A 13,619-nucleotide genomic window follows, 5' to 3' on the forward strand; every position below is an offset into this window, starting at 1 on the left:
AGGCCATTTCCGAGTTGCCGTGAACCTCACTATGAAAGCGAGGCTAAGAGCAAAACTTTTCATATGAAAACTACTTTTGTTTGCATATGAATGAAAACTAATTTTTGTAATGAAAACTTTGCACTTCGCCTCGCTTTCATAATGAGGTTCAAAGCCATTCGGAAATGGTCTATTCATTATTGATTATTACAATCGATTATTACTAGTCAGGAGAGATCCTCGGAACGAGGTTGCTACGTTCACCTTTGAGCTACATATACTGTAAGTGACAAACATCATTAGCAAGTCAGCCTCAAAGATCACAATTTTATTCACATTCACTTATACCACTCAAAAAAACAAACTTCAAAAACAGTAAACATACAACATAAATAGAACTACAACTTGACCTTTCACGGCGTTAGCATCGCACATTAATATCAAATATATTTCTCTCGTATTTATTTACATTATACAAATCGGATCAGTATTCCTCCACGACCCACTCGTTTTCCGTGATAAAAGCATCAATGACTTCCTTCATGACAAGATTTGGACTTAGTTGTTCTTGTTTTAAGTCTGTTCTTGTTACTGGGTCGAAATGGCCAACACGCTGAAAAGAACAAAACACATCGTACAAATGAGTACAGTAAATTTTAATTCTCCTTTACGAGCTTCCTTTACTTTTAGAATGGAGTTTAAAAAACGAAGGTAAGCCTTGCCGCACCCTTCCCCCCCCAACTTCCCCAAGTGCCAAGCTTAGTGCACATTTAGTGAAATGAAGCCCTTTATTTGCTGATGTTAAAAATGAACAAATTTTGGAGACATGAGCAGATACATACCTGCAGATGTTCTTCAATGTGTTTGCGATCATATCTAATAAAAGTTAAGAAAGCAAAGCTCTATTCCATGGCTTCCTCTATTTACTAAATACCCTCAGACATCTTTTGCTTATATTATTGAAATCTTTGGTGTAAGCGTGACAAGGGATACTTGGTCCTCGGAGAGATCAAAGATTCCAAAAAACTTCAAAACGTTCCTGTAGAACAGAAACCGAAAAATAATCGTCCAGTTTTGCAATAAATTACCATCCCAGTGTACTAAAGCTGTCAATAAGTCTTTGGCCAATGATGGACTGGAAAGGAATGGATTGCAACTAAAAAAAGTTTCGTCAAACTTTTTTCAAGTTCTCACATCTTCGTCTAACGGATCATGAGTTGTTCCTATCAAGAATTCAGTTGATTTCTTTCTGTTGGTTCTCTAGAATTATTTTGTAACCAGGACAAGGTATTGTTGCACTATTTTCACAAAAGGTCAAAATATGCGACACTTCCCCTTTAAAAAAAAAATTGGATTCTCAAAAGATACGTTATTCCACTGGGTGTAATTACGGGTTCCTTCATGAGCTCAAAACTGATCCGACCACAAAGGTAATCTGGGACTTCTCTTTTCTGGAAGAAAAACAGCATCAAAGTTCTGAAAGCTAACAATTAAAAAATAACATTCTCCACTTTTTCAAGTGCTCAAAGTAAAACTTTGAGTGAGAAAATGAGTGAACCAAGTGGAGGGGTATGGTACAATAAAACTCTCCCATTTTCGCCCACCGTGGGGCTTCATATTCCGAAAGAATGACAAAAGGACAAACTTCACAAATTCTTGAACATTTTCACTAAGAAAACAATGGCAAATTTAGCCCTTCCATATGGCAGACGAAGTTCCATTTATTTCATTGTTTTCTTGAAAATATGTTTAGGAATTACTCCCACCTCAAATTAGAATCATATTACAAGTTCAATAAACAGCACCCCAGTGCAGAATTGCTCAGGGGCTTTCATTTACGTGGCTACAGGAAAGTGCTTTTCAGTAGCTTTCATTTGAATGGTCACACTTTAGGATTTTATCCACAGACTCAAACTGTGTAAAACCACATCGCAAAGCGTAATAAACAGCAACAATAGAAATTGAGCATTCATTTATCAACAAAAGGTGATTTTGCCTCAGCAAGATTTCGCAAATAATATTATTTTATCTTATGCATCGTCATCATTGCAATCATCTTGTTTGCAACAGTACTAGCAGTAATTTGCAAAAGGGTTCTCTTTTTACCTTTCTTCTCTCATCAACTTGTTTAAAGAGGTTGTTTACTTCTGATAATCTTCGATCCTACAAGAGTTTAATATAAATTACAGATTACATACAGTGGTATTCCAAATACAATGTCAATTACAACAAACAATAGCAACAACTTGTCAGTGTTTTCTAGTCCCTAGAAAATACGCAAAAAAAGTTTATCTTACACATTCCAGTTCAATTTTCTCCACTTCATCCTCACTGGGATCCTTTCCCACTGCAACTACCTGCCTGAAAGTAAATAAACAACCAACATTTGTGAACTACAGGTTTTCAAACGGCGCCAACTCGATTTATTGTGATTTGGGGAAGGTGTTTGAGGATAATCCCTTTACCAACCCCCCAATTCTAGCTGTACATAAATATTTGGCAAATTACTCATAAGAACTTCGAAGGACTCATAGCAACTAGTAATAATCAAAGATCAGGGAGTGCATTCAATGTTCTTGATACCAGGCTCTCTCTCTTTTGCCAAGTTGGTGATGATGTCATCCACCCCTGTAAAATCTGTGGGGGATGCCAGATACGGATCCCAAGATCCATTCATTCATGGATTCATGCAATGTTGTCCCATGCAATCTCGACTCCAATCTGTATTAGGAGTGCATTCTTCTATGTCTTAACGCAAAAATTAATATATAACACCATCCTCACCTTTTCTTTTCTTCAATAATTAGGTTATTTAAGTATGACTGCAGGTCTATTTCTTGAGATATCCTTCTATCTTCTGCTGCAGCAAACCTCTGCAAGGTCAAGAAAATAAAATTGAAACGAATAGAGAAAATAAAGTCTAGATAAGTATATTCACAACAGTCATCATATTCAAGAGTGCTGTAACCTGTTTATATATAACTTGCATATCTTTTCACTGAAATTAAGCGTGCCTTGTAAGTACATGATTGTATAAAGCATGCACAGGGAAATGATGCCATTTTTGTGCATGTGGAGCTTCCAGATTGTCACAAACCTCACTTTTTTTTTTATAAAACCAAAAGGAATATTTAATGATTAAAATAATATAGTACAGCTAGTTTGCAAAATTTAAGAAGACTTCCAAGTGGTGCTTCTTTTATTTTGTTTTTATGATGACTGAAATCAGATCGTATTTGTGGAACAAAACAAGTTGCTGATGCAATCATTTTGTGATTCGTGATACTTGTATTGATAAGGCATTGTATGAATCATGGCAAAAATGTGAAAGTTGAGACCTGAATGATGAGAATTTCTCTTTGGTAGGCAATTCTCATTAGCAGACACTCAGGTTTTTTTTAATGTTTCTAAGTTAAATAATGTTGTTTAAGGGGTTACGCTTCGCATGGGTCTCATTGTCCCGTTTTGAGCAATACCCTTCGGACCACTTATTTTGTTTCTTGTATTTATGTTTTGTTTCCTTGTATTTATTTTGATGTGTCCAATAAAGCTGATAAAATAATAATAAAAAATAAACAATAATAGAAATTGTCCCTGTCATGCACATTTCTGAAGGAAAAATCATATATCTGAATATTTTTTTCATTTAGAAGACAGAACAAGATTACAAGAGTACATTTTTTTCATACCTTTTTCTTAGTCAAGCGGACTGCACTTGCTATGTCATCACCAAAGTTCAGTTTTTGTTCCTTAGCTAAATCATAAGCTGTTGAAACAGAACACAAAAAACAAAATATCATGGATAAAGAATGATAATACATGTAACTTGAAATTAGTAAAGATAATAGATTAGAAATTTTGTAAGAATTAAATTGGTTTGTTAGTGCCCAAAAAACAAGTGTTAATTTTATTGACACTGGAATGTTAAATTCTTACCTCTTTTTAAACTTGCAAGAGCTTCATCATAGCACTCTTGCTCTAACAGTGCCTGACCAAGAAAGAAATGAGCCTTCACCAAGTTTGTGTCAAGTTCTATGGCTCGTCGACAGTCGCTAACAGCTTGGGTCCATTTCTTTAGTTTGAGGTGACACAGCGCACGATTGGTAAAGTAAGTAGGAATGGAAGGATTCTTAATCTAAAACAAACAAACAAGAAGGAAAAATGAACAAACAAACAAACAATCGAGTGAGGAGGCGAGCAAAAGAAGGAACAAACAAACAAACAAATGAAACAAAATCGTCACCATTTGTTGGTCTGGCAAACTCAAACATTTTTTACGAGTTCCTTCAAAAAGGCCGTTCACAGCCTAGGTATCACCTGACCCAAGGAACTTTTTTTATAAGATAATCCCATACTCCTGGGGAAATCTGTCAAGTTTGCTTGACTCATTTTACAATTCCCCTGGTCAATGCTAGAAGAAAGCTGATAACATGCGATTTCAAATACATTTGTTTATTTTAGAGAACTGGTTATTCTAGGAACTTGAATAATCAGTAGCTATCAGTAACACAATGACTACCTTACTCCCATTACCAAGTATAGTAACATGTATCAAGTTAGACGAACCACATTGAATAATTATAATCCTGATCGAGGAAAGTAAATGGGAAAATTCAAAAACTGGGAAAACATGAAGTAATACAATTTACAAATTTCAGGGTACAGGGAAACGAAATTAAGATTTCAAAACTAAACTTCTAGAGGATAATGTACAACTCAAGAAATTGAAAATATTACAAGCAGGCCACTAATTTTATAAAAAACGTAGCTACAATAATATGAACAACATTTGAGGGGTTGGAATATTCAAGTAAACTGCATTTAAAAAAGCAACCTTTAAAATAACAACAATCCTGTTTATATGGCCATAAAAAACAATAATCACATGTGCATTGACATATATGCACATGATAAACAAAAAATAGTTAAGCTTATTTTAGATCAGACTGGACCATGGACTTACGATAGCTTTGGTGTAACATTGTGCCGCATCGTCGTAATGTCTGGCACTGAAAAGACGATTTCCTTGTTCTTTAAGGTCTAAAGCCGTCATTCCAGTTAAATATGTTTGCTTACAGCATTTCCTTTCATTAAAATTGAGTAAATTATAATGACCGTCGAACCTTCTCGATCGATCACTAAATTCAGCTGAGTTTTGTACGACCGCAAAGGACTGACGTTGATATGTTTTGTCCGGGGGAGAGAGGGGATGTTTTGTTCAGTTAGCACCGGCGTTCTTGAAGGCTCCATCGTTTAATACTTTCGGGTTTCAATATAATTTAAGCTTTGAACTGACATATATACCATTTTAACTAAACACATTATGTGTTCTAGCAATGTCAGACTTGAAGATTCTGTGCTACACCTCGCAAATTTAATTCGGTAGACATATCGTCCGGCCTGCTGGCTGCCGGCTTCCAGGCATAATTTGATTTTTCTGAAAGCGAACTGACAAGCTGCAGGGACCTTCTTCCTGTTGATTTTAAAATGGCCTGCTTGAGTTGCTCAAGGTAAGTCAATAGATAACAAACTTTTGTAACGCAAATTCTTAAATTTTATGTGATTACTCTTAAGGTTAAATGCAGAGGGCAAAGTGTGACTTTTGTTATGCTTTAGTGCACAACTGAGTGTAATATTGCACCAAATCTGACGGCTCACGAAGTCTAGTTCTTAATAAAACAGACCAAGTTTCCCCTTAATTTTTTTTATAAGCGTACAAGCTAGACCAGTGGAGAGGAACTTCTTTTAGCTGGGTAAATTAAGGCACAGGAGGTTGAAAATGGAAAAATTTCCGCACAGCCCCATACATTAATTATACATGCTGATGTATTAATTATGTATGCGCTTCATTGTTTTTAAAGACAATAACCTATTCCCATATAGACTTAGAAAGAAAATATAAAAACTAAGAGGAACAAAGCGAAGTAATCCCAACGGCGCACCATTGTTATCCCTATTGTTTCCTTTGAACAAAGATTGTATGCATAATTAACGTATGGGGCTGTGCGGAAATCTTGCCGTTGAAAATTAACCCATGTTGAAAAGTTATGACATGCACAAAATTCTGGGGAAATGAAGGCATTTAATTTTCCCAATTATTCAAGACAGATTGGTTCACGGTACAAGCAGAAGCAAACAGTCCAGATTTCAATTATCATAGACCTTGGTTAGGTGAAAGGCTGAATATCTCTTGTGGAGTTCATTTATTCATACCATGTGTTTGTGTTGAAAGTGCAAGTTATATCTGTGGGGGGGGGGGGGGGGGGCATGGGGTTCCCACTCTAGAAACTGTGAAAATACTGTACAAGTAAGGAATTGTGGGATCGCTTGGATGGAAGGGCCGACAAATAAGTGCCTATTTCTACATTTTCTTTGGGTAGCATTATTAGCTCTTGCTAAATAGTTTTCACCTAAAAGAGTATTTCCCATATAACTGATTTCTGAGAAGTGCATTTATCATTTGATATATTTTTTCCCTCCTTTTCATGGGCCGAGAGCAAACCATGTGACCTGCAAATAACTGCCTACAAATAATGGTCTGCTCATGCACAATACTGGCCAACTGTGTTTTGCTGCAAATAATATTGTGCTCATGCGTAATTGAAATCACGCTCTTGCGAAAATAATCACGAAAAACAAACTCGGTGATCGAATGATAAGACAATTATTGAACTCGGTTGTCACAAAGTATCGTGATTTGCTCAGTGTCTCGCAGATTGATCAATTATTTGCCTCAGCCTTCAGCTTTGGCAAATAATTGATCTGCTCACCACTGACAAATCACTGACAATATTTCGCTCAACCTCGTCAAATAATTGTTAATTATTCATTGGTGCAATTTCCATCTCTTTCCCCAGACATTTCCATAATCCCTCACTTGTACAAGTTGTCCTATAGTTTATGGAGTGGGGAAAACCCCGGCCATATGTTTTGGCCATCATCATTATCATCATTATTGCGATAGCTTGTTCTAGTTAATTTTCTTTGTGTTGAGATTAATGTATTGTAATGTATTATTTTAAAATTACAGGTTGATGAACCCTCCTGCAAAGAAGAATGAAGCATATCGGCCTACAACTATAGAGCAGACTGTAAACGTAATTACCCATGGGGTGAGAACTGTTTTAGGGTTGTTATAATAATAATACACCTCTCAATTTAAGCCTGTCTTTCTGTTCCTGTCCTTGTTTACTCCACACTCGGCAATGATGATCACATTGACTTTCTGGCTTTTGTACCCTGTTGTCGTCTCATTCACTCAGAAGCCTTTCAGAGATTTGATGTCAAGCAGACGACATGCTGGCACTGAGAGTGGTCACAGCCAGGGTTTGTTACTTCCTCCTTGGTTCTTTGTATCCCCAAATATGAGACAGGACCACAATTTCTATATGGTCATCAGGAGCCACCTGAAGGTCTAACCCTTTGAGGCAGCACCTTTGGATCGTGTACTATCTCGTAGGTGTCTTGATTGACATATAGACTGGTACATCGATTAATATGTTGGTCATTACTTGATCGATACTCGCCCGGCATGTGACTGATATGCCGCTCATCTATCAACCAAGAGTCAACCGCCAGCCCACCGATATAAACCGTCAACCATCAATCAATGAAAATCCACAGATACTTTTCCCATATATCACTGACACTAGATCAACTTTCTGTCATTAGCCGACCAATATATTGGCCGCTACTCAATTGGATGTTGAAATATATCCATTGATATGTCGGTCATTAATATTATTGATCGACACTTGTCTGAAACATGGCCGATAGGCCGCTCAGCTATCAACTGATAGTCAAGTGAGAGACTTGACAGCTATCCTACTGATATAGACCAGTGACCGTCAATCAATAATCACTTTGGAAACATTTGGTGACACTGATGTAGGTAATGTTTTGGTGGATTGTCATTAATGGATGGTCGATAGTCAGTATCTGTGACCTAGAGATCGACTCTTGCTCAACTATCAGTTAATAGTTGGGTGTGCGCAGCATGTCGCTCAAGTAACGGTAATGACTGATATATTGATTGCTTGTCAGTCAAGGGTAGATCAAGTAGTGAGTTCATTAGATGTTCATTGATTAAAGGTGGATAGTATCAGCGGGCTAGTCAACCTTGTTCCCAAGCTGGTCTCTCCTCTTCACGTCTCTCGCTCCCTGCGATGTGAAGAGGAGAGACCCTAGGAACAAGGCTGTAGGCTAGCAGTCAACTCCTGCTTGACTATCAACTTATACAGGACCAACAGTTGACCAATATGCCACCAATAGTTGACCAATAAACTACCAGTGATATCATGGTTGATACATCGGTCAACATTAGTGGATCTGAGCTCAACCTATATAAAGGTGGGCTAGGGGTCGACTCTCGGTCGATAGCTGAGCTACATATCAGTCATGTGTCGATCAAGTAATGAGTGACATTGGTCGATATGTCAGTCGAGGCACCCTACAAGATGCATGATCTGCACCTTAAATTCTCCTTTCCACTTCGCATACAAAGCAGCTGTCTCGATCTAGAGGAGTTTTATCCTATCTTTTAGGGTCCTTACCCAATCATTGATTCAGTTTGTGTTTGGTTTTTATCATAATTATTTTTCTTTTTTCCAGATTTTTGTCATACCAGCCATGTTTGCAGCATCACTTTTACACCAAAACTCCAAAGCCATTTCAGCAACTCATCGGTTTATTGCAGAAGTGTATGGAGTATCCTTCATTCTTGTGTTCTTGATATCAACAGTTTTTCATGCAGTTTGCCTCACTGGTAACACTGGGTAAGATATAAATGAGCTAAAACTTTGGATATTACATGTATTTATTATATGCGATTAAAACACACATATTTTCAGTATTAAAGTGCATGATAATTATTATTATTATTATTAAAAACTGGATCATTGTATAATGCAATTTCAGGGTTTTGATTTGCTGAGTGGCCATGGTATATGATCCATTATACCATGCCCGAGAAGTAATAAAAAATTTGTTTTCTGTTTGCTCTTGAAAACGAAATCAGCAAGGCCTACCATTATTACTTCATTGTTTTTAATAAAACAATCATGCTTGTTGGATATGAGATGATTATAGCCAACTCGGCGCTAGGCGCCTCGTTGGCTATCTATCATCTCATATCCAACGCGAGCTTGTGGAATAATTGTTAATTATACATCACTGGTTGACTGGTTTCAAACTCAACAATATATAGAGGACTAAAGTGAAAAACTTTATCACGTTCATTTTTGATTTCATTGAAGTGTCTTTAATAAAAACAAAATGTTTCTTTCATCTTTTTTCAGGTCCCTTAGATTCTTCTTACATTTGAGTGATCGTTGTATTATATATTTTTTCATTGCTGCATCATACATGCCTTGGTAAGGAAATACCATATACAGTGTACATACACAGTAGTTGCCTTATGTATAACAGTTTTAAGTTCATCGCTTTTAATAAGTGATCTAATATTTAGTTATCTAAAAATACCTTATCTGAGGTTTCTATTCTGTATCATGGTTTCAGGTTAGTGTTGAGAGATGCTGGTCAGGTTGGAGATTTTGTTTCCTGGCTTCTGTGGTGTCTGGCTGTCACTGGCACTGTGTATTCCTATATGTTCCATGAAAGGTAATGACTTCCTAAACACATCTGGAATAAATATCAACAATTTTTATTATCAAAATTATTTATAATTAATGTCAATTCATATCCGAGTATGCCTGCGTCACTTACTGAATAACACATCATTCTCATTTATTCACCAGGCTTAAAATATTCCATCATATTTATTCCATTGGTGATTGCGCATATGCCACAAGACATTCCAATCCTAGCAGTATGCAGGATGTTTGTCCCATGAACCCAGGTTAATGGCCTTAGCTCCCATGAGTCTCCTGTAGCTCAGTGGTAGAGCATCTGAACTAGTAATCGGAAGGTCTTAGGTTCAACTCCTGATAGGAGCACTCTGATTTTTTCCGAGTGTGCCTGTGTTATTTACTGAATAATACATCATTCTCATCAATTATCTTGTTATCCACTCCCCTCAGGGCTTTTAAGGGATAAATTACAACATTGTGTGTGGGACTTTGCCAGACTGCTTACGGCAGTTTACAATAATTATTAATGGAGTAATGAGTTATCAATGCCCCCTTATGTGAATTTGAATTTGAGATAGACACCAGGGCCCTGTTTTTTAAAAAGTGATTAACGCTAATTCGCGATTAAAAGTTAACCGAGGTTTTCATCTCACTCGTTGAAAATGTTTTGAAGGATAGCTTTAAGCTAATGGTAGGGAAAAATCCAAGTGAAAACTAAGGGACTAAAATCTTTTGGAAGAATCTTTATAGACTACTTTAAATTAAACTCAAATCAAAGTTCACGATTAGCTTAATTGGGCTTTGAACAACTGGGCCCAGGGGTGGTCACTGACAGAGATGTGTTAATTGTCCCTAGTGGTTCTTTTATGTCCCACAGAGTCATGTTACAGAATGCTATAGCAATCTTCAAAATACAGCGCGCTCTTGTTTTATAAATATTTCTAAGAATTACGATCGTTTTGCATTTTAGTTGTATCTACACTTTACTGTATGCAGGTTTTATCACTGATTTCTTTTGACAAATTTGGCTATTTTGATCATTGTTAAATTAATCTATTTACTGAGGGCTCCAGATTTTTCAGTAGTTTTACTGTAACATGTCTAAGTAACTTAGTATTCTTACCCACCTACCTTGCTTGCTTGCTTCCTTGCTTCCTTACTGACATTTTTAATACTTCTTATAAATAGCGTTATGTTACGCTAAATAAATCAGTCACAACAAGATCCGTAACTTCCTTGTTTTAATATTGTAAATGTCACATTGTCATCACATTTTCTGCAAAGTTTTGAATTAAATAATGTTATACAACCTTAAGTTAGAGCTGCGTAACGTTAATGTTGTTTTTATATGTTTCGTACTTTTATCACATTTTATTAAGTTTAATATCTTGCGCTTCGTTTAGCAGGGAGACAGGACGAATTACGTTTCTGTGACATATTTCCAGAAGTTTAATAACTTATTTGTTCAATTCCTTTTTAGATATAAAACAGTGGAGACAGCGCTGTATTTAATTGTTGGAATTTGCCCGTCGTTTCCTCTAGTATTTGCTACAGTAAGTCTTCTTTGTCAGCTAAAACTACGTATCTTTGTGTTCCGTGTCATTCTCTCAGAACCTCTTCCCTCCTCAGAGAGAAGAACATAACATAACATTTTATTCAGGAGGCTTCAACACAAATACATAAACATCCTGAATAGGGTGAGGTTAACCCTGTATAAAAACAATTTCCTTAACTAAAAACTTACAAAAATATTTTAAAATTTCTAGAACTAGATAAAGTTCGATGGCTACCGATTCAATAAATATTCAAGAAAATTTTAAGTCTACTCTTAAAAACAGATAATGATTCGGCATGTACAATATATCCTGGCAAGTCATTCCGTTTCTTTACAATGCGAATAAACAAATAATATTTGTACATTAGCAATTACAAACCGCTCTTCTCAAGTAAAGTTTATAGTCGTGGTTAGCTCTTGTACGAGAACTTTTGGCAAACTCAAAGAAATCTGGAAAAGAGAGGTGATCAATACCAACAACTATCTTATAACATTGAACCAGAGATAGAAATTCTCTTCGCTTCTCTAGTGTTTGCCGTTTCAGTAGGCTACAACGATGTTCATAACTCATTTCGCCACGTTCCTGCCTTGGGACCCCAGATTACAAGTCCGGCATCCCAACCCGCTTATCTTATTGACAAACACCGACCCCAGATGTGAAAAAGCATAATTGCGGAGAATCATGCGCTTTAAAGGCTTTATTTTGAGTTTCGAATACAGAAACGTTTTACGTTTAATTGTTTTGTTGGAAAACATTAGCTGGAATGTTTACCTCAGCTCCCACGACTGAGCTGTACGTGCATTCTTTATCAAAAAAGTATTGATAAAAAGTGGGGAAAGTATCACGCAAATTTGCTGGCATTTCCGTCAAAACCAACCTAAAATTAAAATGTTTGTCTGTCAGCAGAAACAAAGAAATAATTGTCAAGTTTGTTATAAATTATCACCCGGGCAGTTCAATAAAACTGTCGATTAGTGCCTCTGGCCAGAGACAGAATAGGCCGGTATGGATTGAAACTTGAAAAATGTTAGGCTGTTTTTCAAGTTCTCGCATTTTTGTTTCCAAAATGCGCTAGAACAGATCACGAGTTGTTCCTTTCAAGAATTGAGTTGATTTCTTTCCTCTCGTCATTCTAGAATTATTTGGCAGCGGATTGAAGGTCTTATTTCATCATTTTTAACAAATTAAAGATACCAAAAACCCCGTAATACTTCCCCTTTAAGCTTAAACTGCTATGTTTGCACAAATCAATGCCCAAATCTAACACTATTACCTGCAAGCAGAGTTGCTTCAGTCTTCCCTAGATAAGTCTTTCCCGACTTATCTAGGAAAGATCGAAGCGACTGCTGGCAGGGTACAACACTTTAAAACGGCAATCCGCAAAACCGTACTGCGCTTATTTTTCATTAAACTTAGATGTGAACTTAAACTGATGAATTGAACAATGCAATCATGTTTTGTTTGGCTTGGCTACAGTCAGTGTATCCAATAGTGCCTAAACTACTATTTTAATTTACACCCCACAGACAGATAAAGCTGGTCTGGCCGAGGTGGCCTTGGGTGGAGCTTTCTACGTCAGTGGTGTGGTGTTTTTCAAGTCAGATGGACGCATACCCTTTGCGCATGCGATCTGGCATGTGTTCTGTTCAACGGGGGCCTGGTGTCACTTCTATGCTGTATACACTCATCTTTATTTAGAAAAACATTAATTCTCGGTGATTATTTAAATTATTTTGTTATTATTGACTCTCTGGGTGATCTTTCCTTGAGCATTTTCCATTTCGCCAAAATTTTCGGTTGAAATGTCAATGGACGCGTGGATCAAACGGCAATTTTCCTTAACAAACAGAAAAGCTTTGAGTTACTCCACTTACACTGTTCCAACAGGAAATAAATTACCCTATTCCAATTGCACAAGATCTACATTTCCATTTTATTGTCCTTCTGCATGTGCCGTCAACTGCAGTAAGGAAACTGGTCATAACAAGTTTGTTTAAAGAGGACTCACCTTGTCTGGGGTAGGAGGGTTATCGAAGACATCATCTATCTCGTGCATATTACCAACAAAATTTTATTGGCTTTAAGATTTGAGTTGACACATCAATCTCATTGTTATTTTTTACTGCTGGATAGAGGGGTGGCTGTTGCAATAAGGACACCATATTTTGAGGTTGAGGAAGAGGGGTGCAGGCAGAGACCACCATCCGTATTTTGTGGTTTAGGGGGTCCTGTTTGAGTATAGTAGTTTTGACCACTTCCCTGAGTTTTTAATTAATCTACCACTGAGATTACAAGTTTGGAACTGAAAAACGAGGTTTTTGCCGAGATGGAAAAAGCCCTTTCCATTTGACAAGGAAAGTTTCCAGAGTTTCCAAACCAAAATTATGGCTAAAAGGAAAGTGTCTTTGGTATTTTTTGGGATCCACTTGGATGTGAGACGATTTCCAATTTTTTTGACCGGTTAGTTATGGTTAAATATTAACTCAGACAAGTGTGC

The 13,619-nt window shown here is 36.8% G+C and overlaps 2 protein-coding genes across 2 annotated transcripts; one reads left to right on the forward strand and one right to left on the reverse strand.

The window, feature by feature from the left end:
* Positions 1-286: 286 nt before the first annotated feature.
* On the reverse strand, positions 287-5,146 carry LOC146458359 (E3 ubiquitin-protein ligase CHIP-like). The gene is made up of 9 exons (XM_085090667.1): positions 4,943-5,146; positions 3,916-4,114; positions 3,669-3,745; positions 2,764-2,852; positions 2,277-2,340; positions 2,086-2,142; positions 1,348-1,430; positions 822-855; positions 287-592 (listed from the first exon to the last, which is right to left on the reverse strand). Exons 1-9 carry the CDS (start codon positions 5,030-5,032, stop codon positions 464-466), a joined length of 822 nt encoding a protein of 273 aa, XP_084946793.1. The 5' UTR covers positions 5,033-5,146; the 3' UTR covers positions 287-463.
* A 53-nt stretch (positions 5,147-5,199) lies between these two features.
* On the forward strand, positions 5,200-13,037 carry LOC146458360 (monocyte to macrophage differentiation factor-like). The gene is made up of 7 exons (XM_085090668.1): positions 5,200-5,489; positions 7,010-7,091; positions 8,590-8,753; positions 9,276-9,350; positions 9,496-9,597; positions 11,047-11,119; positions 12,649-13,037. The coding sequence occupies exons 1-7, from the start codon at positions 5,467-5,469 to the stop codon at positions 12,829-12,831; spliced, it is 702 nt and encodes a 233-aa protein (XP_084946794.1). The 5' UTR covers positions 5,200-5,466; the 3' UTR covers positions 12,832-13,037.
* The last annotated feature ends 582 nt before the right edge of the window (positions 13,038-13,619 follow it).

Source organism: Pavona decussata, unplaced genomic scaffold (assembly GCF_977016875.1).
Source record: "Pavona decussata unplaced genomic scaffold, jaPavDecu1.1 SCAFFOLD_233, whole genome shotgun sequence".
Classification (NCBI taxonomy): domain Eukaryota; kingdom Metazoa; phylum Cnidaria; class Anthozoa; order Scleractinia; family Agariciidae; genus Pavona; species Pavona decussata.

Coding starts and splice junctions, on each gene's coding strand:
- LOC146458359 (XM_085090667.1), bottom strand. CDS start 5,032: ATGACGGCTTTAGACCTTAAAGAACAAGGAAATCGTCTTTTCAGTGCC. Junction 2,853..3,668: donor TCCGCTTGACTAAGAAAAAG/GTATGAAAAAAA, acceptor TTGACCTTGCAG/AGGTTTGCTGCAGCAGAAGA. Junction 2,341..2,763: donor ATTATTGAAGAAAAGAAAAG/GTGAGGATGGTG, acceptor ATTTACTTTCAG/GCAGGTAGTTGCAGTGGGAA.
- LOC146458360 (XM_085090668.1), top strand. CDS start 5,467: ATGGCCTGCTTGAGTTGCTCAAG. Junction 7,092..8,589: donor TAAACGTAATTACCCATGGG/GTGAGAACTGTT, acceptor TCTTTTTTCCAG/ATTTTTGTCATACCAGCCAT. Junction 9,351..9,495: donor GCTGCATCATACATGCCTTG/GTAAGGAAATAC, acceptor TCATGGTTTCAG/GTTAGTGTTGAGAGATGCTG.